The 27,529-nt window shown below is 43.0% G+C and overlaps 1 protein-coding gene across 3 annotated transcripts in view; it reads right to left on the reverse strand.

Moving 5' to 3' along the window:
* RAPGEF4 (Rap guanine nucleotide exchange factor 4) overlaps nt 1-26,551 on the reverse strand; it is a 370,796-nt gene extending 344,245 nt beyond the window's left edge. For 2 of the 3 annotated variants that reach the window (XM_073646933.1, XM_073646932.1), the window contains exon 1: nt 26,194-26,551. In XM_073646933.1, coding sequence (XP_073503034.1) covers nt 26,194-26,258 — 65 coding nt within the window. In that variant the 5' untranslated portion in view covers nt 26,259-26,551. The remainder of the gene's footprint in view (nt 1-26,193) is intronic. The other variant, XM_073646934.1, reaches the window with a different exon arrangement.
* Nucleotides 26,552-27,529: the final 978 nt, after the last annotated feature.

Consider the following 27,529-nt stretch of genomic DNA (forward strand, 5'->3'; position numbering starts at 1 on the left):
AAAAAAATGCGATCAAAAAACAAAATAGAAATAAAAATGGTACCACTGAAAACGTCATCTTGTTACGCAAAAAAAAAGCCGCCATACAGCTCCATCAGCCGAAAAATAAAAAAGTTATAGCGCTCAGAATAAAGCAATGCAAAAAAAATATTTTTTTCTATAAAATAGTTTTATTGTGTAAAAGCGCCAAAACATAAAAAAAATACAGTAAGTGTAGTATCGCTGTAAACGTACTGACCCGAAGAATAACGCTGCCTGATCACTTTTACCACACGCAGAACGGCATAAAAAAAAACTCAAAAAACAATTCCTGAATTGTTTGTTTTTGTTAATTTTACCTCCCAAAAAACGGAATAGAAAGCGATCAAAAAATGTCACGTCCCCAAAAATGGTACCAATAAAAATGTCAACTCGTCCCGCAAAAAACAAGCCGTCACATGACTCTGTCGGCCGAAATATGGAAAAATTATAGCTCTCAAAATATGGTGATGCAAAAACTAGATTTTGCAAAAAAAGCGTCTTTTAGTGTGTGACAGCTGTCAGTCATAAAAACCCGATATCAATCTGGTATCTCTGTAATCACACCGACCCGAAGAATAAAGTAATCTAATCAGTTATATCACACTAGGAACGGCGTAAAAAATAAATAAAACCAATTCTTCACCTGCTACTGATTTGTTTATTATGTCCCCAAAGATCCCAGTAAGGCTCTGCCCACATTTATCCTGTGCTCTGCGCTGAGCACTTACACCAGAGTTTCCGTGTAAATCTCTGAAATACATGATTCAGCCGGAACCCATGACGGAAGATTCCCTGTAATGAGACAGATATAGGCCACTGTGGACGCCGTCTAGCCTGGGATCCCACGGTGTCATTTGTTTTAGGCGTGCATAAAAGTGCGGTTGGCCACAGTTTTGTGCACTTCTGAAAAAAAGGACACCGCTACACAGAGGCCAGACGGTGTCCAGAGTAACTCTGCTGCCTCATTACAGTGAATGGATCCTGCAGGGGTTTCATCTGAATTACATCACTTGGAAATTTAGATGGAAACCCCGATGTAAGTGCTCAGCCTAGAGCGCCGGATAAATGTTACGTAAAATGTTCCCAATAAAAGCTTCAACTCAGTCCTCAAAAAAAGCTAGTCCCCACTCAGGTCCGTCATCTGTTAAAAATATAAGGGACTTCCAAGTTACTGGTAGCAGAAAGGCTCTGGAAAAGCAAAATGACCCTTGCCCCCCAAAAGAAATTCAGAAAATTTTGTGCTCCCAAATCCAAATGCCTATTCTACAATAATTTGTTCTCCAATTGTCAAATAGCACTCCGTCCCCCCCAGATCTCACCGTATGGCTAAGCGGTACGATACAGCCACATATGGGGTATTGACACTTTTAGAAGAAATTGTGTGACACATTTCGGCACCATTTTTACCCATTGCCCTGTGTGAAAATGTAAAATCTGAGGGTAAAACATTTTTTTGTGGTAAAAATATAATTATGATTTTTTCACTGCCCAATGGTATAAATTTAAAAATTAAAAAATACTCACTACTTCCCTAGATGAATTCCTTGAGAGGTGTAGTTTACAAAATGGGGTCATTTGTGGAGGTTTCTGCTGTTTTGGCATGTCAGCGACTCTTCAAATGTGACATGGTGTCTGCTGCCTATCCCAGCCAACATAGCGCTCCTTTCTCTTCCGAACCCTGCCGTACACCAAAGCAGTGGTTTTCCCCCACATATGGGGTATCGGCGTACTCAGGAGAAATTGTACAACAAATTTCATGGTGCAATTTCTCCGGTTATCCTTATGATAATGCAAAATTAGGGGATGAAAAACATTTTTATGGGAAAAATGTGAAAATTTTATTTTCACGGCTCAATATTATAAACTTCTGTGAAGCAGCTGGGGGTGCAAGGTGCTCACCACACATCTAGATAAGTTTCCTAAGGGGTCTAGTTTCCAAAATGGTGGCACTTATGGGGGGTTTCCGCTGTTTAGACACATTAGGGGCTCCACAAATGTGACATGGCGTCCGCTAATTATTCAAACAAATTTTACATTCAAAAAGTCAAATGGCGCTCCTTCCCTTTCAAACCCTGCCGTGCGCCCAAACAGTGGTTTTCCCTCACATATGGGGTATCAGCGTGTTCAGGAGAAATTGCACAACAAATTTCATGGTGCAATTTATCCTATTACCCTTATGATAATGCAAAATTAAGGGATGAAAAACGGTTTTGTGGGAAAAATGTGAAAATTTTGTTTTTACGGCTCAATATTATAAACTTCTGTGAAGCAGCTGGGGGTGCGAGGTGCTCACCACACATCTAGATAAGTTCCCTAAGGGGTCTAGTTTCCAAAATGGTGGCACTTGTGGGGGGTTTCCACTGTTTAGTCACATTAGGGGCTCCCCAAATGCGACATGGCGTCTGCTAATTATTCAAACAAATTTTACATTCAAAAAGTCAAATGGCACTCCTTCCCTTTCAAACCCTGCCATGCGCCCAAACAGTAATTTGCCTCCACATATGGGGTATCAGCGTGTTCAGGAGAAATTGCACAACAAATTTCATGGTGCAATTTATCCTATTACCCTTATGATAATGCAAAATTAAGGGATGAAAAACGGTTTTGTGGGAAAAATGTGAAAATTTTATTTTTACGGCTCAATATTATAAACTTCTGTGAAGCAGCTGGGGGTGCGAGGTGCTCACCACACATCTAGATAAGTTCCCTAAGGGGTCTAGTTTCCAAAATGGTGGCACTTGTGGGGGGTTTCCACTGTTTAGTCACATTAGGGGCTCCCCAAATGCGACATGGCGTCTGCTAATTATTCAAACAAATTTTACATTCAAAAAGTCAAATGGCGCTCCTTCCCTTTCAAACCCTGCCATGCGCCCAAACAGTAATTTGCCTCCACATATGGGGTATCAGCGTGTTCAGGAGAAATTGCACAACAAATTTCATGGTGCAATTTATCCTATTACCCTTATGATAATGCAAAATTAAGGGATGAAAAACGGTTTTGTGGGAAAAATGTGAAAATTTTATTTTTACAGCTCAATATTATAAACTTCTGTGAAGCACCTTGGGGTTCAAGGTGCTCACCACACATCTAGATAAGTTCCCTAAGGGGTCTAGTTTCCAAAATGGTGTCACTTGTGGGGGGTTTCCACTGTTTAGGCACATCAGGAGCTCTCCAAACGCAACATGGCGTCTGCTAATTATTCAGACAAATTTTACATTCAAAAAGTCTAATGGTGCTCCTTCCCTTCCGAACCCTGCAGTGCGCCCAAACAGTGGTTTTCCCTCACATATGGGGTATCAGCACGCTCAAGAGAAATTGCACAAAAAAATTTGGGGTCCATTTTTTCCTGTTACCCCTGTGAAAATAAAAAAAATTGGGTCTAAATTAACATTTTTGTGAAAAAAGTTAAATGTTAATTTTTTTTTTCCACATTCCAAAAATTCCTGTGAAGCACCTGAAGGGTTAATAAAGTTCTTGAATGTGGTTTTGAGCACCTTGAGGGGTGCAGTTTTTAGAATGGTGTCAATTTTGGGTATTTTCTGTCATAAAGACCCCTCAAAGTGACTTCAAATATGATGTGGTCCCTAAAAAAATGTTTTTGTAAATTTTGTTGGAAAAATGAGAAATCGCTGGTCAACTTTTAACCCTTATAGCTCCCTAACAAAAAAAAATTTTGGTTCCAAAATTGTGCTGATGTAAAGTAGACATGTGGGAAATGTTATTTATTAACTATTTTGTGTGACATATCTCTCTGATTTAAGGGCATGAAAATTCAAAGTTTGAAAATTGCAAAATTTTCTAAATTTTCGCCAAATTTCCGATTTTTTCACAAATAAACGCAAGTTATATGGAAGAAATTTTACCACTATCATGAAGTACAATATGTCATGAAAAAACAGTCTCAGAATCAGGGGAATACGTTGAAGCGTTCCAGAGTAATTACTTCATAAAGTGACAGTGGTCAGAATTGAAAAAATTGGCCCGGTCACGAAGGCAAAAACAGGCTCTGGCGCGAAGTGGTTAAAACAGCTGAACCGAGGATGAAACCCGTATGCCCCGAAGAACGGGGACTTGCCAGTAGACTCATGACAACGGTTATTCACCGCAAATTCAGCTAGATGTAAGTAAGTAACCCAATCCTCCTGATTCTTAGACACAAAACATCTAATGTAAGTCGCAAGGTTCTCTTTAACACGTTCAGTTTGCCCATTACACTGTGGATGAAAGGTGGAAGAAAACGACAGATGGATCCCCAAATGAGCGCAAAATGCTTTCCAAAATGTAGAAATAAATTGCACCCCCCACCTTCATCAGAAATAATATCGGTAGGAATCCCATGTAATTTTACGATCTCTTTGATGAAAATTTGCACCAAGGTATTGACGTTAGTAGTGTTGAGCCACCCCCGTAGTGTTCGGGTTCGGTTCGGTTCGTCGAACACCGGGATGTTCGAGGAACTGTTCGTCGAACACCTTAGAACACCGTCGAACACCGTTAAAACCAATGGCAGGCAAACAAAAACACATAGAAACACATAGAAAACACCTTCAAAGGTGTCCAAAAGCTGACAAACTGCTCAGAAGACGCTCTCTTTAAAAAAGCCGGCCGGCAATTCAGCAGCGGCATACACCGGTACCCGACAATTTAGACAAGAAGGAATAGAGCATCACACATAGATTAGATAGATAGAAACATGTCAGTCACACATATAAGAAGCACAGTGACAGTGTTGCTTACTGTACTTGTCATTTAGTGTAAAGGATTTATTAAAAAAAATAATAGTGTTTTCGTGCACCGTCTCTTTAAAAAAGCCGGCCGGCAATTCAGCAGCGGTACCCGACAATTTATAACAGAAAGAATAGAGCATCACACATAGATAGATATAAACATGCCAATCACATATATAATAAGTACAGTGACAGTGTTGCTTACTGTACTTGTCATTTAGTGTAAAGGATTTATTTAAAAAAATAATAGTGTTTTCATGCACCGTCTCTTTAAAAAAGCCGGCCAGCAATTCAGCCTCGGTACCCGACAATTTAGAACAGAAAGATAGAGCATCACACATAGATTAGATAGATAGAAACATGTCAGTCACATATATAATAAGTACAGTGATAGTGTTGATCACTGTACTTGTCATTTAGTGTTAAAATAAAGGATTTATTAAAAAAAAAATTGGCGTGGGGTTCCCCGTAATTTTAGTCTCTAGCGGAGGTTAAGCAGACGGCTGGGGCAGATGTTTGAAGCCTGGGAAGGGGGTAATACCCACGGAGCTTCCCAGGCTACTAATATCAGCCCCCAGCTGAATACCTAGCCTTTACTAGCTATTAAAATGGGGGACCCCCCCCAAAAAATGACGTGGGGTCCCCCCTATTTAAATAGCTAGCAAAGGCTAAGCAGACAGCTGGGGGCTGATATTAATAGCCCAGGAAGGGTGCAATGAATATTGGCCCCCTCCCAGGCTAGAAACACCAGCCGTCAGCTGTCCCAGAAATGGCGCATCCGTAGGATGCGCCAAATCTGGCACTTAGCCTCGCTCTTCCCACTGCCCTGTAGCGGTGGCAGTGGGGTAATAGGGCTGGGGTTGATGTCAGCTTATAATGCCAGCTGACATCAAGCCCAGGTTAGTAATGGAGAGGCGTCTATAAGACACCCCCATTACTAACCACATAGTCAAAAGTTAAAAGAAAACACAAACACCCAGAATAAAGTCCTTTAATTGAAATAAACACACAATTCTTTATTGTTCTAAATTAAACCATACTTACCATCACGCCCATTCCAGCTGAAGCCAACGATCTCCTGCAATAAAAGTAAAATAATAAACCAACATCATCCTTACCTTTCCATGGTTCCCATGACAGCTTCAGCTCTGCTACATCGAGATGACAGGCTGGACCGCAGCAGAACGCTGCCATCCAGCCTGTCATCCCGCAGACACTGAGAAGCGCAGGCATGCTTGCGCTCCTCAGTGTCTGGCTGTGACGGCATAAAGATGAGCCGAGGTCATGTCCAATGAGCTCGGCTCACCTCATGCACGTCACTGACAGCGTGGGAGAATTCTCACGCTGAAGCGCTGAGTGCAGGAGAATTTTCCCACGCTGTCAGTGACGTGCATGAGGCTGATATTTAAATTTGGCGCACAAATCGGTGATTGGTCGCGGGCAGCGTCCGCGACCAATCAGCACAGTAGTGTTTAACTTTGGCGGCAAGATCAGTGACTGGTCGCGGTCAAGACGGCGACCAATCACCGATTTGGGCGCCAAATTTAAATATCGGCCGCGACCAATCACCCATCTTGGCTCCACATTTAAACACCGCTGTACTGATTAGTCGCGGACGCTATTTAAATGTGGCGCCAAAATCGGTGATTGGTCGCGCCCAGCGTCGGCGACCAATCAGCACAGCGGTGTTTAAATGTGGAGCCAAGATCGGTGATTGGTTGCGGCCGATATTTAAATTTGGCGCCCAAATCGGTGATTGGTCGCGGGCAGCGCCAGTGACCAATCAGCGATTTTTAACACAAATGTCCGGATCTTTGTAACACCATGCGGATACTGTGGGGAGATCAGCGGCTAGGGTGTCAAGGGAGGACCGGGGAGCGGAGCTGCGGGTCGGGATACATCTGCTGCGAGCAGTCGCTCATCTCCAGGCTTCTCGCAGCGGAAGTATCCGACCAGACAGCGGCGCTCCCCGGTCCTCACCAATACGATTCGCTGATTGGTCGCGCTCTCCGCACGCGACCAATCAGTGATCTTGGCGCTAAAGTTAAACACCGCTCTGCTGATTGGTCGCGGAAACTGCCCGCGACCAATCACCGATTTGGGCGCCACATTTAAATAGCGGCCGCGACCAATCAGTGAGATTGGCGCCAAATTTAAACAACGCTCTGATAATTGGTCGCGGATGCCGGCCGCGACTAATCAGCATTATTGGCGCCAAATTTAAACACCGCTCTGCTGATTGATCGCGGTCGCCGTCCGCAACCAATCAGCAGTATTGGCGCCAAATTTAAACCCTGCTCGGCTGATTGGTCACGGTTGCTGGCCGCGACCAATCAGCAGTATTGGCGCCAAATTTAAACCCCGCTCTGCTGATGGGTCACGGTTGCCGGCCGCGACCAATCAGCGATTTTGGCGCCAAATTGAAACACCGCTCTGCTGATTGGTCGCGGCCGGCGATTGCGACCAATCAACATTGTTGCCGCCAAATTTAAACACCGCCCTGCTGAATGGTCGCGGTCGTGACCAATCACCGTTATTGGCGGCAAATTTAAACACCGCTTTGCTGATTGGTCGCAACCGCAACCAATCAGCATTATTGGCGCAAAATTTAAACACCGCTTTGCTGATTGGTCGCGACCGCGACCAATCAGCATTATTGGCGCAAAATTTAAACCCCGCTCTGCTGATTAGTCGCAACCGCCGGCCGTGACCAATCAGCGATATAGTCGCCAAATTTCAACACCGCTTTGCTGATTGGTCGCGGTTGCTGGCCGCGACCAGTCAGCGATTTTGGCGCCAAATTTAAACACCGCTCTGCTGATTGCGCCGGGTCTGCCGCATACATATTCTAGAATACCCGATGCGTTAGAATCGGGCCACCATCTAGTTTCATGAAATAATTTTAAAAAAAATTGACGTGGGGCTTCGCACTATATTTGTGTCCAGCCAGGTACAGCAGGCAGGAACGGGCTGCCCCCAACCACCAGCTGCCTATTTGTACCTGGTTGGACACAACAATATAGGGAAGCCCTTTTTTTCTTAATTATTTCATGAATTTCATGAAATAATTAAAAAAAAAAATACGTGGGGCTTCGCCCTATTTTTGTGTCCAGCCAGGTACAACTAGGCAGCTGGGGGCTGGAATCCGCAGCGCAGGGAGGCCCAAGCTTTCTGGGCCCCACCCGCTGCAAATTGCAGTCCGCAGCCACCCCGGAAAATGGCGCGTTCATAGAAGCGCCATCTTCTGGCGCTGTACCCAACTCATCCAGGGCCCTGGTGCGGTGGCTCACTGGGTAATAAAGGGGTTAGGGCCAGATTGGCATTATCAGCTGGCCCTAAGCCCGAAATTCATGGGGTCACGCCAATATTAGACATGACCGCCATGAATTTCTAGTAAAGTATTTAAAAAAAACATAACACCCAGAATAAAGTCCTTTAATTGAAATAAACACACAATTCTTTATTGTTCTAAATTAAACCATACTTACCGTCACGCCCATTCCAGCTGAAGCCAATGTCTTCTGCAATAAAAGTAAAATAATAAAGCAACCTCATCCTTACCTTTCCATGGTTCCCACGACAGCTTCAGCTCTGCTACATCGAGATGACAGGCTGGACCGCAGCAGAACGCTGCCATCCAGCCTGTCATCCCGCAGACACTGAGAAGGGCAGGCATGCTTGCGCTCCTCAGTGTCTCGCTGTGACGGCATAAAGATGAGACGAGTTCATGTCCAATGATCTCAGCTCACCTCATGCACGTCACTGACAGCGTGGGAAAATTCTCCTGCACTCAGCGCTACAGCGTGAGAATTCTCCCACGCTGTCAGTGACGTGCATGAGGTGAGCTGAGATCATTGGACATGAATCAGCTCACCTCATGCACGTCACTGAAAATTCTCACGCTGTAGCGCTGAGTGCATGAGGTGAGCTGAGTTCATTGGACATGAACTCGTCTCATCTTTATGCCGTCACAGCGAGACACTTAGGAGCGCAAGCATGCCTGCGCTTCTCAGTGTCCGCGGCATGGCAAGCTGGATGGCAGCGTTCTGCTGCGATCCAGCCTGTCATCTCGATGTAGCAGAGCTGAAGCTGTCGTGGGAACCATGGAAAGGTAAGGATGATGTTGCTTTATTATTTTACTTTTATTGCAGGAGATCGTTGACTTCAGCTGGAATGGGCATGGTGGTAAGTATGGTTTAATTTAGAACAATAAAGGAATGTGTCTTTATTTCAATTAAAGGAGTTTATTCTGGGTGTTTGTGTTTTCTTTTAACTTTGACTATGGGATTAGTAATGGGGGTGTCTTATAGACGCCTCTCCATTACTAACCTGGGCTTGATGTCAGCTGGCATTATAAGCTGACATCAACCCCAGCCCTATTACCCCACTGCAACCGCTACAGGGCAGTGGGAAGAGCGAGGCTAAGTGCCAGAATTAGCGCATCCTATGGATGCGCCAGTTCTGGGGCGGCTGACGGCTGGTGTTTCTAGCCTGGGAGGGGGCCAATATTCATGGCACCCTTCCTGGGCTATTAATATCAGCCCCCAGCTGTCTGCCTAGCCTTTGCTAGCTATTAAAATAGGGGGGACCCCACGTCATTTTTTTTGGGGGGGTCCCCCATTTTAATAGCTAGTAAAGGCTAGGTATTCAGCTGGGGGCTGATATTAGTAGCCTGGGAAGCTCCATGGGTATTACCCCCCTCCCAGGCTTCAAACATCTGCCCCAGCCGTCTGCTTAACCTCCGCTAGAGCCTAAAATTATGGGGACCCCCACGCCAATTTTTTTTTAAATAAATCCTTTATTTTAACACTAAATGACAAGTACAGTAAGCAACACTGTCACTGTACTTCATATATATGTGACTGACATGTTTCTATCTATCTAATCTATGTGTGATTCTCTATTCCTTCTATTCTAAATTGTCGGGTACCGCTGCTGAATTGCCGGCTGGCTTTTTTAAAGAGACAGTGCATGAAAACACTATTATTTTTTTTAATAAATCCTTTACACTAAATGACAAGTACAGTAAGCAACACTGTCACTGTACTTCATATATGTGACTGACATGTTCCTATCTATCTAATCTATGTGTGATTCTCTATTCTTTCTATTCTAAATTGTCGGGTACCGCTGCTGAATTGCCGGCCGGCTTTTTTAAAGAGACAGTGCATGAAAACACTATTATTTTTTTTGATAAATCCTTTACACTAAATGACAAGTACAGTAAGCAACACTGTCACTGTACTTCGTATATATGTGGCTGACTTGTTTCTATCTATCTAATCTATGTGTGATGCTCTATTCTTTCTGTTCTAAATTGTCGGGTACCGGTCTATGCCGCTGCTGAATTGCCGCTTTTCATGTTTCACTGTTGGCACTGTTCCCATCGATTTGGGCAATCACTGTAATGCCACAACCACCATGGCTGTGGCATTACAGTGAGTGGCAGGCAATCCCTGCATGATTGGTGCTCAAAATAGCGCCAGACATGCAGGACACGCTTTTGGTGCACGAACAGTTATCGAACATAACCTCGAACAGCCGAATTTTTTGCAAATCGTTCGGGTTCGTCGAACAACTCGAACACCGCCCAAAACAGCTCGAATTTGAGATTGGCGAACAGTTCTAGTCGAACACCGCTCATCTCTAGACGTTAGGTAAAACAGGTAGCGCAATGAAATGTGACATCTGGCTGAATCTGTCCACCACCACCAAAATGACAGTATTACCTGTCGACATGGGTAGATCAGTGATGAAATCTACCGATAAATGAGTCCAAGGTCTACTGGGAATTGCCAATGGTTGGAGAGACCCAGACAGACGAGTATGAGAAGTCTTAGAACGCACACAAACACTGCAAGCGGCAACATACTCTCGAACATCCTGATGCATCCCTGACCACCAAAAACGCTGATTAAGGAGATCTGTGGTGGCTTTACTACCAGGATGTCCAGCCAAGACCGACTACCAAGATGTCTGGCCAAGACCGAATCATGATGCGTCCCCCTGAGCCTCTACAACCTTCTTCTCAAGATCGGAGCATATAGACGCAATAACCACCCCTTTTTGTAGTATAGAAACCGGTTCACAATTATCTCCACCACTAGAAAAACAACGAGGTAAGGCATTCGCCTTAATATTCTTGTTCCCCGGCCTATATGTAACAAAAAAGTTAAATCTGGTGAAGAACAACGCCCCTCTTGCCTGTCTAGGCATTAGACGTTTTGCAGATTCTAGATATACAAGATTCTTATGATCCATGATTACCATGACCAGATAAACTGCCCTCTCCAGAAAATGATGCCACTTTTCAAAAGTCCACTTGATTGCCAAGAGTTCCCTGTTACCAATGTCATATCATAGTTTTTCTCAACGGACGACAGTTTCTTAGAAAAGTATGCACACGGACGCCATTTCAGACGAGTCAACTTCTACAATAAATGGCTGAGTGAAGAAAGGCTGTAATAATAATAATAATCTTTACTTATATAGCACCAACATATTCCGCAGCGCTTTACAACTCAGAGGTTCATATACAACAGTCATAAGTAACATAGCTAAAGATAATACAATAATTAAAGCAAAAATAATGACGACCCTGCTCGTAAGAGCTTACAATCTACAATGAGGTGGGGGTGACACAAAGTACAGGGGCTTATTTACAATGATGGTCCAGCCATCTTGAGGGAAAGAAGGATAAAGGCTGCATGAGCTCATCACCAGCCAGTATTTGTAGTGCTTTTGGGTCCGGTGGAGTTCGGTGGAGAATTATGTTTGGAGAAATAATGAATGGGCTATAAATATTTAAAATGAGTTTGATTAGGGAACGTGATAGGCCACCCTAAACAGATGTGTTTTTAGGGAGCGCCTAAAACTGTGTAAGTTGTGGTTCATCCTAATTTCTTGGGGTAAAGCATTCCAAAGAATAGGTGCAGCTCGGGAGAAGTCTTGGAGCCGAGAGTGGGAGGTACGGATTAGTGATGATGTTAGTCGAAAGTCGCTTGTGGACAGAGATGAGAGAGGAGATGCGGGAGGGGGGTGGCGCACAGTGGATAGCTTTGTGGGTGAGAAAAAGCAATTTAAATTGGATCCTATTATGTATGGGCAGCCAGTGCAATGACTGGCATAGAACGGAAGTGTCAGAGTAACTATTAGCCAGATAGATGACCCTGGCTGCAGCATTAAGGATGGACTGGAAAGGGGAAAGTCGAGTGAGGGTGAGGCCAATTAATAGAGAGTTACAGTAGTCAAGGCGGGAGTGGATCAGGGCGACAGTGAGGGTTTTTGTTGCTTCCAAGGTGAGAAAGGGGCGGATTCTAGAGATGTTCTTCAGGTGAAAGCGACAAGATCGGGAAAGAGATTGTATATGGAAGGTGAAGGAAAGATTGGTGTCAAACACAACACCCAGACAGAGAGCCTGCAGGCTAGGTGTTATTGTGGTGCCACACATGGAGAGGGAGATGTCAGATTTAGAGAGGTGGGTAGACGGCGGGAGCAGAAGTAGTTCAGTTTTGGAATGGTTGAGTTTCAGGTAGAGAGCCGACATGATGTTGAAAACTGCGGCCAGACAGTCACTGGTGTTCTGTATTACAGTGGGGGTTAGGTCAGGGGATGAAGTATATAGTTGTGTGTCATCAGCATAAAGATGGTACTGAAAGCCAAATTTGCTGATGGTCTGTCCAATTGGGGCAGTGTAGACAGAGAAGAGGGCCAAGGATTGAACCCTGAGGAACCCCAATAGTGAGAGAAAGAGGGGAAGAAGTGGAGCCAGCAAACGATACACTGAAAGAGCAGTCAGATAGGTAAAGAGGAGTGAGCAGTGTCCTTTATGCCGATTGAGTGGCGCAAAGAGATCTGGAGGTGGTGGTCAAAGGTGTTGAAAGCTGCAGAGAGGTCAAGAAGAATGAGCAGAGAGTAGTCACTGTTACGTTAGCTAGTAACAAAGAAAATAACGGCACTTCCACTATAAGAAATAGGTGAGAACAGGTGCTTACTAAGAGGAGCTACCTCCGTATACAATGAAAAAACAAAGTAGCACTCTGTAACGCTGAGTATGTGAATACGAAGTATGAAATATGAGTAGCATTACTGCTGTAGAAAATAAATGAAAAATATTTGAAAAATGTTTGCGCGTGTAAATATGACGTATGAAATATGAATAGCATTACTGCTGTAGAATATAGAAATAAATGAGAAATCTTAGCGCGTAAATTGGCCAATTCATGTGTACCTGACAGGCGCAATAAGGCGTTTCTCGATGTCAGGACCTACCAATGTGAATACCTCTCTAAGGGACATCCGTCTGCTTATGTGTGGGAAAGTAAGATCCTGATGCAATTAAAACCACCTGCGGCATGGGGGTGGAGTGCTCAGTCAAAGCTTAAATCTAGTAACAAAGAAAATGACGGCACTTCCACTATAAGAAATAGGTGTGAACAGGTGCTTACTAAGAGGAGCTACCGCCGTATACAATGAAAAAACAAAGTAGCACTCTGTAACGCTAAGTATGTGAATATGAAGTATGAAATATGAATAGCATTACTGCTGTAGAAAATAAATGAAAAATATTTGAATTTTTTTTGCGCGGGTAAATATGAAGTATGAAATATGAATAGCATTACTGCTGTAGAATATAGAAATAAATGAGAAATCTTAGCGCATAAATTGCCCAATTCATGTGTACCTGACAGCCGCGATAAGGCGTTTCTCGATGGACCTGGACAAACCTAGCATCGATCAAATTAAACCCCACCCCACTGTCCAGAAAGGCAGAAATAGCCACCACAGCTGGTAGAAAAAATTGTGACCTTCCCATGGAGAAGATATGTACACCCGGGTTGCTAACCTCCCCGCAACCCAGGCTGTTTACGGTGTGGTAGGGAAGGACAAGCACCCACAAAATGACCCTTTCCACCACAGTAAAAACACACTCCACCTTTATGCCAAACTTCAGTTGGACCAACAGAATGAGTCCTCCCACCCAACTGCATGGGTTCCTCAGTTGACTCAGACCACGGTTCCCTTGACACCAGATCCCCCTCAAATTGGAGTGTCTTTTTATGTCTCTGGCAAAGACGGTGATCCACCCAGATAGCCAGAGACATGGCCGCCTCAAGGGAAACCAGAGTCTCATACAAAGCAAAGGCATCCTTTACCCTTACAGATAGCCCTTGACAGAACTGGCTACGGAGCGTGGGGTCATTCCACTTAGTGTCTGTGGACCACCTCCTAAACTCGGAGCAATACTCCTCCGCTGGCCGGTCTCCCTGCTGAAGCTAACGTAGCGTGGACTCAGCCAAGGAGACGTGGTCAGGGTTGTCATATATATGACCCAGCGCCTGAAAAAATTCCTCCACTGTCTGGAACGACTGAGAGTCCGGCAGGAGAGAAAATGCCCATGCTTGGGGGGGGGTCACCCTGAAAAAGCAAAATTACTATCCCTTCCCGTTGCTTCTCGGTTCCTGAGGATTGAAGACGTAACTTAAAGTAAAGCTTACAGGCCTCCCTGAAGACAACAAACTTGTCACACCCCTCAGAGAACCTGTCAGACAAAAGAGATCTTAGGCTGCACTAGAGGTTGCCGGGAGTCACGGTCTCCAAACCTGATGGGTTAGGGTGCTGCAAAACTACAGTGCGTAGGTCTACCACCTCCAGGCTGAGTTGCTGCAGTTGTCCTGCCAAAGCAGTTATAGGATCCACGATGGATAAAAAAAAAACGGTCTGGGCCAGAGTTAGTGTCATGACTCTGCTGTCGGGTATCCCGGGGCACTGCTAGAAGAAACCTGCACTGTTTAATATGAAGGTTAAGTGCTCCTAATCAGTACAGGAGTAGGAGAAATCAGACAGCCCGGTCTTCTGGCTGCTCTCTGTCGCGGTAAACCCCATGGCAGAGTGATTGCGATACATCCTTGAAGACACAATGAGGATGGACTCAGAAAACTATTTTTCCCCATTTAGAAGGCGTGGGACTACTAGATTGGTAAAGTGTATGCACTATGTGCAAGGGCTTCCAAAAATTAGAAGGAGGCACTCCAATGCAACCTGGAACATACATAGAGTAGGGCCTCAGAAAACATTTACATTTAGAAGGAGTAGGACTTCTGTGATCAACAAAGAGTCCCGGATTCGAGGCCACTACTCAGGTTACAACTGGCTCAACAAGGACCTTCAGGCATCCGACTCCGATTTTGCTCCAGCTTAGGTGCACAGCAGTTCCTCCAGTTAAGGATCAGGGCATAAGGCCGCCCCGAGGCTTCAAACAGATTGAAGCAGGGGTTTCAAAACATTTTTTTTATCTCCTTGGAGACCTTTGCCAATAAAAACTCATGAACCATGTGAGGTAAACTCCCCCAACCCATCCTGGGGGAAGAACATCACATGTCCTTTGTCCGTTTATTCACACAAGAGGTTCATTTGGACCTTTCTCCCATTGTATGAATGCATCTTAATGTATATTTTACACGGAGTGGAGGAAAATCTGAGGCTCGCAGGCCGCAGTCACTGTTCCCTCCATGCTTAAGTTGATTCCGTGGGTTTTTAGTGCAGCTGAGGGCATAATAACTAATCTGCCTGTCAACTGAAAATGAGGACAGGATAGCTGTTCTCAAAATGAACAAGGCCTGGATTGGCCCAGACTTCTCAACCCCAGCGGATAAAATGTTTTGATTTTGGAGGGCCATCAGGCGGTTCTCAGTCATACATTTTGGAGGACCATCAGGCGGCCCTCAGTCATACATTTTGGAGGGCCATCAGGCGGCCCTCAGTCATACATTTTGGAGGGTCATCAGGCGATCCTCAGTCATACATTTTGGAGGACCATCAGGCGGCCCTCAGTCATACATTTTGGAGGGTCATCAGGCGATCCTCAGTCATACATTTTGGAGGGTCATCAGGCGGCCCTCAGTCATACATTTTGGAGGGCCATCAGGCGGCCCTCAGTCATACATTTTGGAGGGTCATCAGGCGGCCCTCAGTCATACATTTTGGAGGACCATCAGGCGGCCCTCAGTCATACATTTTGGAGGGCCATCAGGCGGCCCTCAGTCATACATTTTGGAGGGTCATCAGGCGGCCCTCAGTCATACATTTTGGAGGACCATCAGGCGGCCCTCAGTCATACATTTTGGAGGGTCATCAGGCGGCCCTCAGTCATACATTTTGGAGGACCATCAGGCGGCCCTCAGTCATACATTTTGGAGGGTCATCAGGCGATCCTCAGTCATACATTTTGGAGGGTCATCAGGCGGCCCTCAGTCATACATTTTGGAGGGTCATCAGGCGATCCTCAGTCATACATTTTGGAGGGTCATCAGGCGGTCCTCAGTCATACATTTTGGAGGGCCATTCCGTAGCCATTTGCCAAACATAATTTTTTAACTAAATTTTAAAATTTTAGCGATTTAAAGATGCTTTTGTCACTTTCAAAATGTGGGTGTGACGAGATTTGCAAATAGGTCTAAGTCAGCTTTATAATTTGTGATTTTTTAAAAATATCTCTAGATAAAAGTGTTATATCAAAAGATAAGCCAAAGTTATAATATAACTAATTTGGCGCATCTATGGGCTGTTCATGCAAAAGATGATGAGCTTTTGCCAGCCACGAGCTGGGGTAGAATTTAGCTGCAATGTACGCCAGGTTTCTGGTAAACATTTCAGTACATTTGTCGTGCTGCGGTAGGCCACGCCCTATTTGGCTAAGTCCCACCTACTGACGCCTTGAAAAAGGCTCAGGGCTGGTGCGAAAGAGCAAAAAGGTGCAACATTTGGCACAAAATGCATCTTGTAGAACATTTTATGGCTTTTTGATGCCAATTTTTGGCATAAAGGGAATTATAAATACCCCACATTATGCGACATTTTGATAAAATTGGCACAAAAAGACAATGTAGCCTCCAGCACAACCAGCTTTAGAAATTCATCTCATGATAAATTTCCCCCCTTCTGCTTCTTCAGTGATGTTGTATTCATCACTGTTAAATGGAATCTGTCACTAGGCTTTTGCGGAGAGCAGCATGATGTAGAGACCGATTCCAATGATATGTCACTTACTGGGCTGCTTGCTGCAGTTTTGATAAAAATCATTGTTTTATCTGTTGCAGATGTAGCAGTTCTCTGAATGCTGAGCCCTGTATAACCCCGCCCACACCACTGATTGGCAGCTTTCTGTGCACACTGCGCAGAGGCAGAAAGCTGGCAATCATTGGTGGTGGAGGGTTATACAGAGCTCATGAATATGGATGACTACCTGGCAGCAGGTTTACTAGTCCTGTAGTGATAATCTCCTGCTGATAAAACTGTGATTTTATCAAAACTACAGTAAGCAGCCCAGTAAGTGACAGATCGCTGGAATAAGGGTCTCTGTCCCTACATTAGGCAGCTCTCAGATTAGGTGGCAAAATCCTGGTGACAGATTCACTTTTAAGAATCCACATAAACATATTTGGCTCTGCTTGCACCGCAATCAGAAGTTCAGAGGCTGCCAACAGTCCTGGCAGGTTGAAAGCAGTTATAAATAGGTGATAAATGTTGCCCATGGTTCGATTCACTTCTATTGGACTGACAAAACTGCCATCTCTGTCAGTCCCATAGAAGAGAATGGAGATCTGTTCGAGCATGCAAACTAATGGTTCATTCATATAAGGGACTTTGGGACCCCCGTTTTAGAGATTGATGGGTATTCCAACATTAAAACCGCAACGATCTTACATTTATCAACAATCTGGTGCATCCCTATTTTTCCTGCCAAATGACAGACGTCATAATGAAGCCCAAGGGACCTTTCCAATAAGGTTTGTGGCAGCCATCATGTAATAGATCTGAAAATACATTGTGGTTTCTGTTATAAATGGAGACCAAACCTCTGAAATAAAATTCAATGCAAACCCCAAAGAATATTGTGTCCAAAACCATTACAATTAAAGGGTTTGTCCAGTGCTTCACAATCCCTAATTAATGAGCCAATAAGGAGGAAAATAAAAAAAATTAAGTCATCTCCCGGACAATGTTTCTCTTGTCTCAGCTTGGACAAAATGTGAACGCTGTTGACGATCAGTGGCTGCTGATTGGCTGCAGTGCTCGCCATCAGATCGGAAGGGACCGTAGTAGTGACTACGGATGAGCACCACCGGTTGGGAGCATTATTTTTTTTTTCTCACCTCTCTGGGCTCATTAATAAGGCGTAGTAAAGTAGTATAAAACCCAAAGTTTATATTTTATTGTACCTCTTGCTGAGCGGCTATTTTATGCTTTGATGATCATTCGATGCCTATTTCTCCTTCATTCTTTTAGTGGATGGTCCACGAGTTGATAGTCTAAAATAAGCAGGTAGACAGCTTCACTCACTACATTGTCTGTGCACGAGTTTTTGTTTGTTTGTTCTTAACTTATTCTTATTTGCTTCCACTGTCTGCCCAATACTGTAGACTAAAAGCAGTAAATATGGTGACAAGGAAAACTACGCTGTTGTCAACACTAGATGTCCCCAGAATCCGTGCTAAATTATGTCTGAGGTCTGCATATAATTAAATCGTCAAGTCTGAATTTTATCCACGCTGCTTGCATCGGCTTTGATTGCATTACTTTCATTCTCAAAAAATGAAGCCAAACTTTCCATTTGGTCTAAACATCTTTTCAGTTTTTAACCTACATGTAGAACTTGCTTAGCTGACAAAATTCCTATCCTCCAAATCAAAATTAAGGATCATTCAGACGTCCGATTTCCACGTACAAGTGTTATCCATGTTCTTCACGAACAGCACTAGTACCTGTGATAGTCTATGGCGCTATTCAAATATCTGAGATTTTTCCCAAAAATCGTGGACTCCACGTCCAATTTTGATTCAAGGGTCAAAACAAAATCGGCAACGCAAGTCAATGGGTCCATGAAAAAAAAATCGGACTGCAATTGGATGACATCCAAGTGTGGTCCGATTTTCACGGACTGTCAGAATGGAGAAGGTCGAAAAAATTTTTCCTTCATTTCTCCACATACGAGAAAAACGGATGACACTCGGATCACATTCTGATCACAGTCTGAATTGGTCCATTTTTCTGGTACGTGGAAAAAAATCAAACGTATGAATGATCCCTAAGGCTGGGGCTACACGGCAACATTAGCCGCGACACAGGTTACACGGCCAAGTTGCTCCATGCAGATCCTGTTGGGTACTACAAGCACGAGAAGTTGCAAAAATTCAGAACCAGTAGGATTTTTTGCAACTTGCTGGTCACTGTGATGGTACAAAGCGATGTAGCAGAAGCAAAACTTCTCCTATACTTGCTATGTAATGGCATCCGTGTGTTGTAGGTATTTTTCACAGACCCATAGACTTGTATTGGCCCTTTTCATCCGTGATATCAGAAAAAAAACAAACGTGAAACTGAGCAGAAACTCTCTAAATTCTCCTAAAAAATGAAAAACTCCTCAAAACTTTGGAGTTTTGAGTATTTGAAGAGGATTTGTGTGAACACACCATAAATACTGCAGATTATGGCATCAATTCATCATTTCGCTTTTTTAAAAAAAAAAAAATTAGGTAATTTTCCTGTTTTTTTGTAATTTTTCTACGCTGGTGGATATTTTCACTAAATTCAATAAAATGGGCTCACACTGTTTGATGACTTGCCACAAATTCAAAAGATGCTTCTCTTTTTTTCTCTTTTGCTTTTTCGGCCTTTTTAGAGTAAAAAATGCCACATGATACCGTTGAATAAGCTTTAAAAATTCACACGTTAGTCTTTTTAACAGCGCAGAAAAAAATTCTTAGATTTTTTACTCTATTATGGTACTGGATTAAAGGATTTGGATAACTAAAACCATGCCAATAATGTGGGGGGGAAAACAAAAACAAAGCAGAGTTAAGTTCAAAAAGGAGCAAAATAGTGAACAAGAGTAAAATAAAAAAAGTCACTAAAAGGCCATGTTCACACGTTCAGTATTTGGTCAGTATTTTACATCAGTATTTGGAAGCCAAAACCAGAAGTGGGTGATAAATACAGAAGTGGTGACGTGTTTCTATTATACTTTTCCTCTGATTGTTCCACTCCTGGTTTTGGCTTACAAATACTGATGTAAGATACTGATCAAATACTGAACGTGTGAACGTGGCCTTAAAATCATTTTTACTCCAGAAAAAGGTGTAAAAGAAAAAATGAATCTGCACTGTGTGTACGTTCCCGTGTTGTAGTGGACGAATCCGCACCCACATGTTTTGAGCAGCAAATGAACACTCTATTTGGAAAATCTGTCCACCATGGTGACCATGGTTTCGGCTTGGTGTCGGACTGGGGAGCCTAGGGCCCACCAGGAACCAACTCCAGGGTCCCACTTTTCAGCTACATGCAAATGTGACATTATTCTCAATCACAAATTTATATAACAATGAACTGGATAGATTGTTAAATGAATAAGATGCTGTCATATCAGAGAGGGTGGTCCACCAGAGGATTCTCATGTTCTCCAGTGGGCCAGTCCAATTCGACTGCAGTAACAGGAGAACGTAACACATGGGGAAATAGTTATTTACTTCCATTTCCCAGCACACAGGTCTGCAACATCAGCATCTAAAAACTATATTTTAATAAGGTGCACATTGAAAAATTCCATGGAAATCTACATGGTATCACACATAAAAAAAATGTGTATATTACGTGTACTATCCGTAGTCTGCAGTTTTCCCCAATACAGTCAATCAGGAACATGCAGGACCTATAGTATAAGCTGCAGTAATTAAACCTGTCTCTTCCTGCTTGTTCTATCTCATACGTCCATGTTGCTCTTCAGTGTGACTATAACCTGCCGAGCCTCAGCGATAGATCTGCACAATGGCAGCAACAGATCACAGAAATTCTGCTACCATGCTGAGATACTGGGTAGCCAAGACTTATAAAAAATTCATCCTTAGATATCTCTCCAGATACAACAAACATACAAACTGCTACAAGTTCTACTGCAGGTGTTTCATGCTACATCGGCTATAAACATGCAGGCAACAAAGTATCACATTTCAGTTCATCATATGAAGACCTTTATTCAAAATCTTCCAATCTTAATCACTTTGCAATAAACACCTTATCTTGATTCTGAAGATGAAGGACAAAACGCCAAGAGATTTTGTCCAGGAATTGCTCTCCTATGCACAGAAGTGCCCACGTTGTGGAATGGACTCTTCTGTACCTAAGCGGATGAGCTGTCCAGGACACGCTTTGCTGAATATGCATTACTCCTCCTTGGAATTTCCAGAGTGATTTCTTTAGGAAGTTTTTTTAAATAAAGCATAGAGGCAAGATATGTCCCAGAGTTCTAGAAATGCTATAAAAGTAATCTTTCATTTATAGGAATCAAACATGGTATAGCAAAAACTTCAGAAAGACAAACCAAGGATAACCACAGATCTGCTCTGATGTTCAACAGACAACCCAAACTTTAGACGTTCCAGGGTAAACATTCAATATTTTGGGAGGCCTCATCAACACTTTTTGTTTGCAGAATCTCTCGTTAGTACATACCTATTGAAATCAGGGCATTTGCCATATGCAACCTGCGGGTATAACTGGAGCCACCCTATTAGGAGTGGTGAAGAAGACCAAGAGTGAAGGTCATCACTACATGTTGTGACTATGACTATTCAATGGTACTGATTTGACAGACAGCGTACATATTTTTGGAAGTTTCTTTGAAGCCCTTGCAACTGACGAGGTTTCTAGAATCGTTAGTTAAAAACTATCTACAGAATAGGTAAAACTTGCTTGTTCGCTGGAGGTTTCAGCTTAGGCATCATCAGGTGTCCATCCTTCTTTGTATGATGTGGTGACCGAGCGTGCACTTGCTGTGCAATTTAAAGTTGATGGGACTATCAAAGAAAGCCAAATACAATGTGTGGCACTGCATCAGACCAACAGGGTGAATGATTTATCACTATTCTATTTAGGTGGGGACAAAGGACCACTTTTTTTGTGATTGGTGGTGATCCCAGTAATCAGGCACATTACCTATTCTATAGAGAGGGGAGAAGTAGTGTTGAGTGCAAGTGCTCGCTAATCGAGCTTGAATCGGATATGCACAGAGTATCGCGGGTCCTTAGGTGACATGCTCGAGCCCCCACTGCCGTGTGTTTCGCAGCTGTTAAACAGCCAAAAAGGGGGATTGCCTATCACACACGGGCAATCCCTGCATGTTTTTTGGGTGCCTAACAGCCGTGAAACATGCGGCAGTGGGGGCTCGAGCATGTCACCTGAGGACGTGCGATACTCTATGCATATCCGAGCACCCGATACAAGCTCGAGTAGCGAGCACTTGAGCTCAACACTAGTGATAAGTGTTGATTCTGGGAAACGCCTTGAAATTATCGATAGATATGAAAAACACCACCAAATATCTATTCGTTGTCCTGAAACCTTCCCCCATGATGGATTTATATAAGGGCAGGTGCAGTCAGCCATAGATTCTCTCATCCGAAAAAAATGCAGCCGATTAAACAAATGTAACTCTGTCAAACTCTAATCAAAATTTGATCAGATTGTGATCATAGTGTCAGCATAGTGTGATCCGATTCTCTCGGATGAGGAGAGAAAAAAAATTCTCCATCCATCGTGTCAGTCCGTGAAAATCGGATCACAGTCAGATGTCATCCAAGTGCAGTCCGATGATTTCCACGCACTCATTGACTTGCATGGCCGAGTGCGAGCCAAATATCAGATTAAACTTGGGCATGTTGCAATTGTTTCCTCGAACAGTCTCGGACATGTGCATGGCCCCATAGACCCACAATGATCCGATGTTTTGTCAGATCGCACTTGGGCTGATATTACGGTCGTCTGCACAAACTCTTATATTAACAATACACACTGTACATACAGTATCATCCATTCACTTCCTAAACAAATCAAGAGGTTTTACAGCAGCGACATCAATGCTCAGTCACGACTGGCTGCATACACATTGGAGAAAGCCATAGCATTATATTATTATATTACTGCATTGCCAGTCCAATGCTCCCATTGCATGGCTAACTCTGAACAGCTGGCATTATAGCATTATGATCTCTATGCTAAATATAGGATATAAAAAAACGCATTCATTTGTAAGGCACCACAAATGTACAGGAGTTAGGCAATGACTTAAACCAAAAGTAAAGAGGATTTCCAAAATAAGTTTCTGCATAACTAAATTAGAAGCAATTACCCCCCCAACATGATTAAGATACAAAATATATTTCATATACAGTATGTTGATAGCAGTCCGTAACCTCACACAGACATAGGGCCTGATACATTATTGCATTTGTCTCTTTTTTCTGTCTAGATTTTGTGTTTTTCGCCTGTTTACAATTTGCACCTATTTTAAAGCCTACTACATACAGGTGCATCTCACAAAATTAGAATATCATCAGAAAGTTAATTTATTTCAGTTCTTCAATACAAAAAGTGAAACTCATATATTATATAGAGTAATTACAAACAGAGTGATCTATTTCAAGTGTTTATTTCTGTTAATGTTGATGATTATGGCTTACAGCCAATGAAAACACAAAAGTCATTATCTCACTAAATTAGAATAATTAACAAAAAATATCTGCAAAGGCTTCCTAAGCATTTAAAAAGGTCCCTTAGTCTGTTTCAGTAGGCTCCACAATCATGGGGAAGACTGCTGACTTGACAGATGTCCAGAAGGCAGTCATTGACACACTCCACAAGGTCCCAGAGTCTGGAGGAAGAGTGGAGAGGCCACAATCCAAGCTGCTTGAGGTCTAGTGTGAAGTTTCCACAATCAGTGATGGTTTGGGGAGCCATGTCATCTGCTGGTGTAGATCCACTGTGTTTTATCAAGACCAAAGTCAGCGCAGCCGTCTACCAGGAAATTTTAGAGCACTTCATGCTTCCCTCTGCCGACAAGCTCTTTGGAGATGGAAATGTCATTCTCCAGCAGGACTTGGCACCTGTCCACACTGCCAAAAGTACCAATACCTGGTTTACACACAACAGTATCACTGTGCTTGATTGGCCAGCAAAGTCGCCTGACCTTAACCCCATAGAGAATCTATTATAGAGAATCTATGGGGTATTGTCAAGAGGAAGATGAGAGACACCAGACCCAACAATGCAGACGAGCTGAAGGCTGCTATCAAAGCAACCTGGGCTTCCATAACACCTCAGCAGAGCCACAGGCTGATCGCCTCCATGCCACGCCGCATTGATGCAGTAATTGATGCAAAAGGAGCCCCGACCAAGTATTGAGTGCATTTACTGAACATACATTTTCAGATTTTACAATTATTTTTCAAGCTGTTGTTATAAAGTATTCTAATTTACTGAGATAATGACTTTTGTGTTTTCATTGGCTGTTGGCCATAATCATCAACATTAACAGAAATAAACACTTGAAATAGATCACTCTGTTTGTAATGACTCTATATAATAAAGGAGTTTCACCTTTTGTATTAAAATGAAATAAATTAACTTTTTGATGATATTCTAATTTAGTGAGATGCACCTGTATGTTTTTGCCCATTTAGTTTTTTTGCTTGTTTTTTTTATATTCGCCATTGTGCTTGGGGGTTTTTGTTTTACACATGCTCTTCAACTTTACATCTATACAGTTCTGTATGACTATTGAACTAACCTTCGTCGGGATCCACAGCAAAAAAATGAGGATCAGCATCAGATTTCTGCCACAGGAAAAAATTCTAATTTTATTTAGATGAAGGCAAGTTTAATTTTTCAACTTGTTCTATTATTACACCCTTAAGTGATTCAAAAACAAGTAACCGTGTTTTTGCTGGAAAGAGCAAGAGAAGGTAAACTAGATTTGCCATGCTGGATCATGTGAAAGCTGAATGGCAACTTTTTGGAAGTAGAAATGTTCAGTAATGGATAAAATATTTTTGACAACATAATTACAGAAGAGGATGACTCTGGACTGCATTTAATCGAGGGGTTGTTTTTTTTCTCTAATTTTAGGGGACTCAGTCATTGCTCAATTGTGCTCGCCCCAAATTACAACAGAAATGTATCATGCACTTCAGACAGAGTATGTAAGAAATAGATCAATTGTCTATATCTACACACAAAAGAGGTTCTGCAGCAGCTGGGCTATGTGGAATTTACATCCAGTCTTTTACTAGGCCAAATCATTTCTCTCTAATAGAACAAGTCACACTTTCTTCCTAACTCTCCATTTGTTACCACATTTCACTAATGCACATTGAGTATATTGATTTTTTTCCCCAAGCATCTACAATGCTGAGACCTTGATTCCCAGGAAATAACAATGGACAAGGGCAAACTCCACACAGGAAGAGCAGCAGACAGATCAGCAGCACACGCAGCTCAGTATCACATGCATTACACCGCAGGACCTGTATGATGGTCACACATCACTATGCAGCACAACAAGCAGCTCTTCATTAGCATGCATGGGGCAAGACATGTAAGAGCAATCGCAGCATCCATACACCATCACTGTTACATCTGTATTCAGCACAACAGCCGTCATCATACATGCTGAATAATCCTGACATTATACTATAAATACAGCAGAATAGTTATATTGTACATGTAGTACATTAGTGTCATCATACATGCAGCATCAGAATAGTTACATCATACACAAAGTAGAGTTATCAAGCATGGAGCAAAGTACTTACATCACACATACTACACAGTAGTCACGTCATTCATGCAGCACATTCATACAGTACAGAAGTCACAACTTATATATAGCATCAGCATGTTAATGTAAGATTATATGTAGCACAGCAGTCACATCATACATGCAGCACCATAGTCACGTCATACATGCAGCACAGCAGTCACATCATACATGCAGCACAGCAGTCACATCATACATGCAGCACAGCAGTCACATCATACATGCAGCCATATAGTCACATCATACATGCAACACAGTAGTCACATCATACATGCAGCACCATAGTCACATCATACATGCAGCACAGCAGTCACATCATACATGCAGCACCATAGTCACATCATACATGCAACACAGCAGTCACATCATACATGCAGCACAGCAGTCACATCATACATGCAGCACAGCAGTCACATACATGCAGCACAGCAGTCACATCATATATGCAGCACAGCAGTCACATCATACATGCAGCACAGCAGTCACATCATATATGCAGCACAGCAGTCACATCATACATGCAGCACAGCAGTCACATCATACATGCAGCACAGCAGTCACATCATACATGCAGCACAGCAGTCACATCATACATGCAGCACAGCAGTCACATCATACATGCAGCACAGCAGTCACATCATACATGCAGCACAGCAGTCACATCATATATGCAGCACAGCAGTCACATCATACATGCAGCACAGCAGTCACATCATACATGCAGCCATATAGTCACATCATACATGCAGCACCATAGTCACATCATACATGCAGCATCACACATGTGAAGAAGGTACCTTTTATCTAGACAGGCAATCCACTCTGCAGAGGAGGAAGAATGGGAAGCGTGTGCAGCAACCATGTTGGGAGCTCTGCCAGCTCAAGCTCGTGTGAATCTGTCTACACTAAGTCCTGCACTGAGGACACCACAGACGGGAGGGCTTTCTTTTTTTTGCTCTTTTTTTTTTTTTTTGCAACCAAGAAATGAGCCGGGTGTGATAAGCCTCCCTCCTGGTGCCTGTGTCTCACATACTACACCATGTGCTGAGTGCAGCAGGGGAGAGGCTGTCACCACTGCAGACCCTGCTCAACTCTGCTGCTGCTGCTGCTGCACAGAGGAAGAAGCAGGCGGGGGATGGGTGAGGTGCTGCAAGCTCTGGCTACAGGACCTCACACAGTACAATCTTTCCCAATATCAGCACAGAAATAGCTTTGCTTTTTTCCTTGGCTGTCTGGCACTTGGCTTCACCTGACTAAACCCAGGTACAGAATATAATGTAGACACTCAAGCATAAATATACACATATACTGTATATCTGCAGAACACAAACATACAACTACAATGTATACACATATTTATAATACACACAGATGATAACAAATAAACTGGTGCTCACATTGGTTCATACACATCTATCTAATATAAATATACATATATACCTATATGTCTAATAATTTGATCTAAAATAATGTGGTTGCATCAGTGTGACCACCCTCTTATAATTGGGGATGGGGTCGTTTTCTGAATTAGCTAATCACATTTAAACTCATGTTAAATAGTAGTCAGTACACGGCTGCCATCATTTACAGTGATTCTGATTAACCCCATATAAAGTTTAGCTGTTCTAGTAGGATTTCCCTGATCATTTCTTAGTTGTATTGTACAGCAAAAACCATGGTTGGTAAACAGCTTACAACACAGCAAAGGGATCTCATTGTTGAAAGTTATCAGTTCAGAAGTGTGCAATTTTTTCCCCCAAAGCATTAGATATACCATGGAATACTGTGAAGACGGTCATCAAGCAGTTACTTAAATTTGGCACAACAGTGATGTTATCTAGAAACATTGGTCGAAGAGGCTGCCAAGTGGACTACAGAAACATAAAAGGAGCTGCAGGAATTTCTGGCAAGTACTGGTTGTGTACTGTATGTGTATACTGCATGTGACAACAATCTCCTGTGTTCTTCATATGTCTGGCCTATGGGGTAGTGTGGCAAGACAGCAGCCTTTTCTTCCAAAGAAAAGCATTCAAGCCTGTCTATATTTTGCCAAAACCTACATCAAGTCTGCCAAAAGCATGCAGGAAAATGTATTATGGTTTGATGAGCCCAACAATGAACTCTTTTGCCATA

The sequence above is a fragment of the Phyllobates terribilis genome, unplaced genomic scaffold (genome assembly GCF_046119375.1).
Source record: "Phyllobates terribilis strain yellow unplaced genomic scaffold, ASM4611937v1 Scaffold_9__5_contigs__length_417890890, whole genome shotgun sequence".
In the NCBI taxonomy this organism is placed as follows: Eukaryota; Metazoa; Chordata; class Amphibia; order Anura; family Dendrobatidae; genus Phyllobates; species Phyllobates terribilis.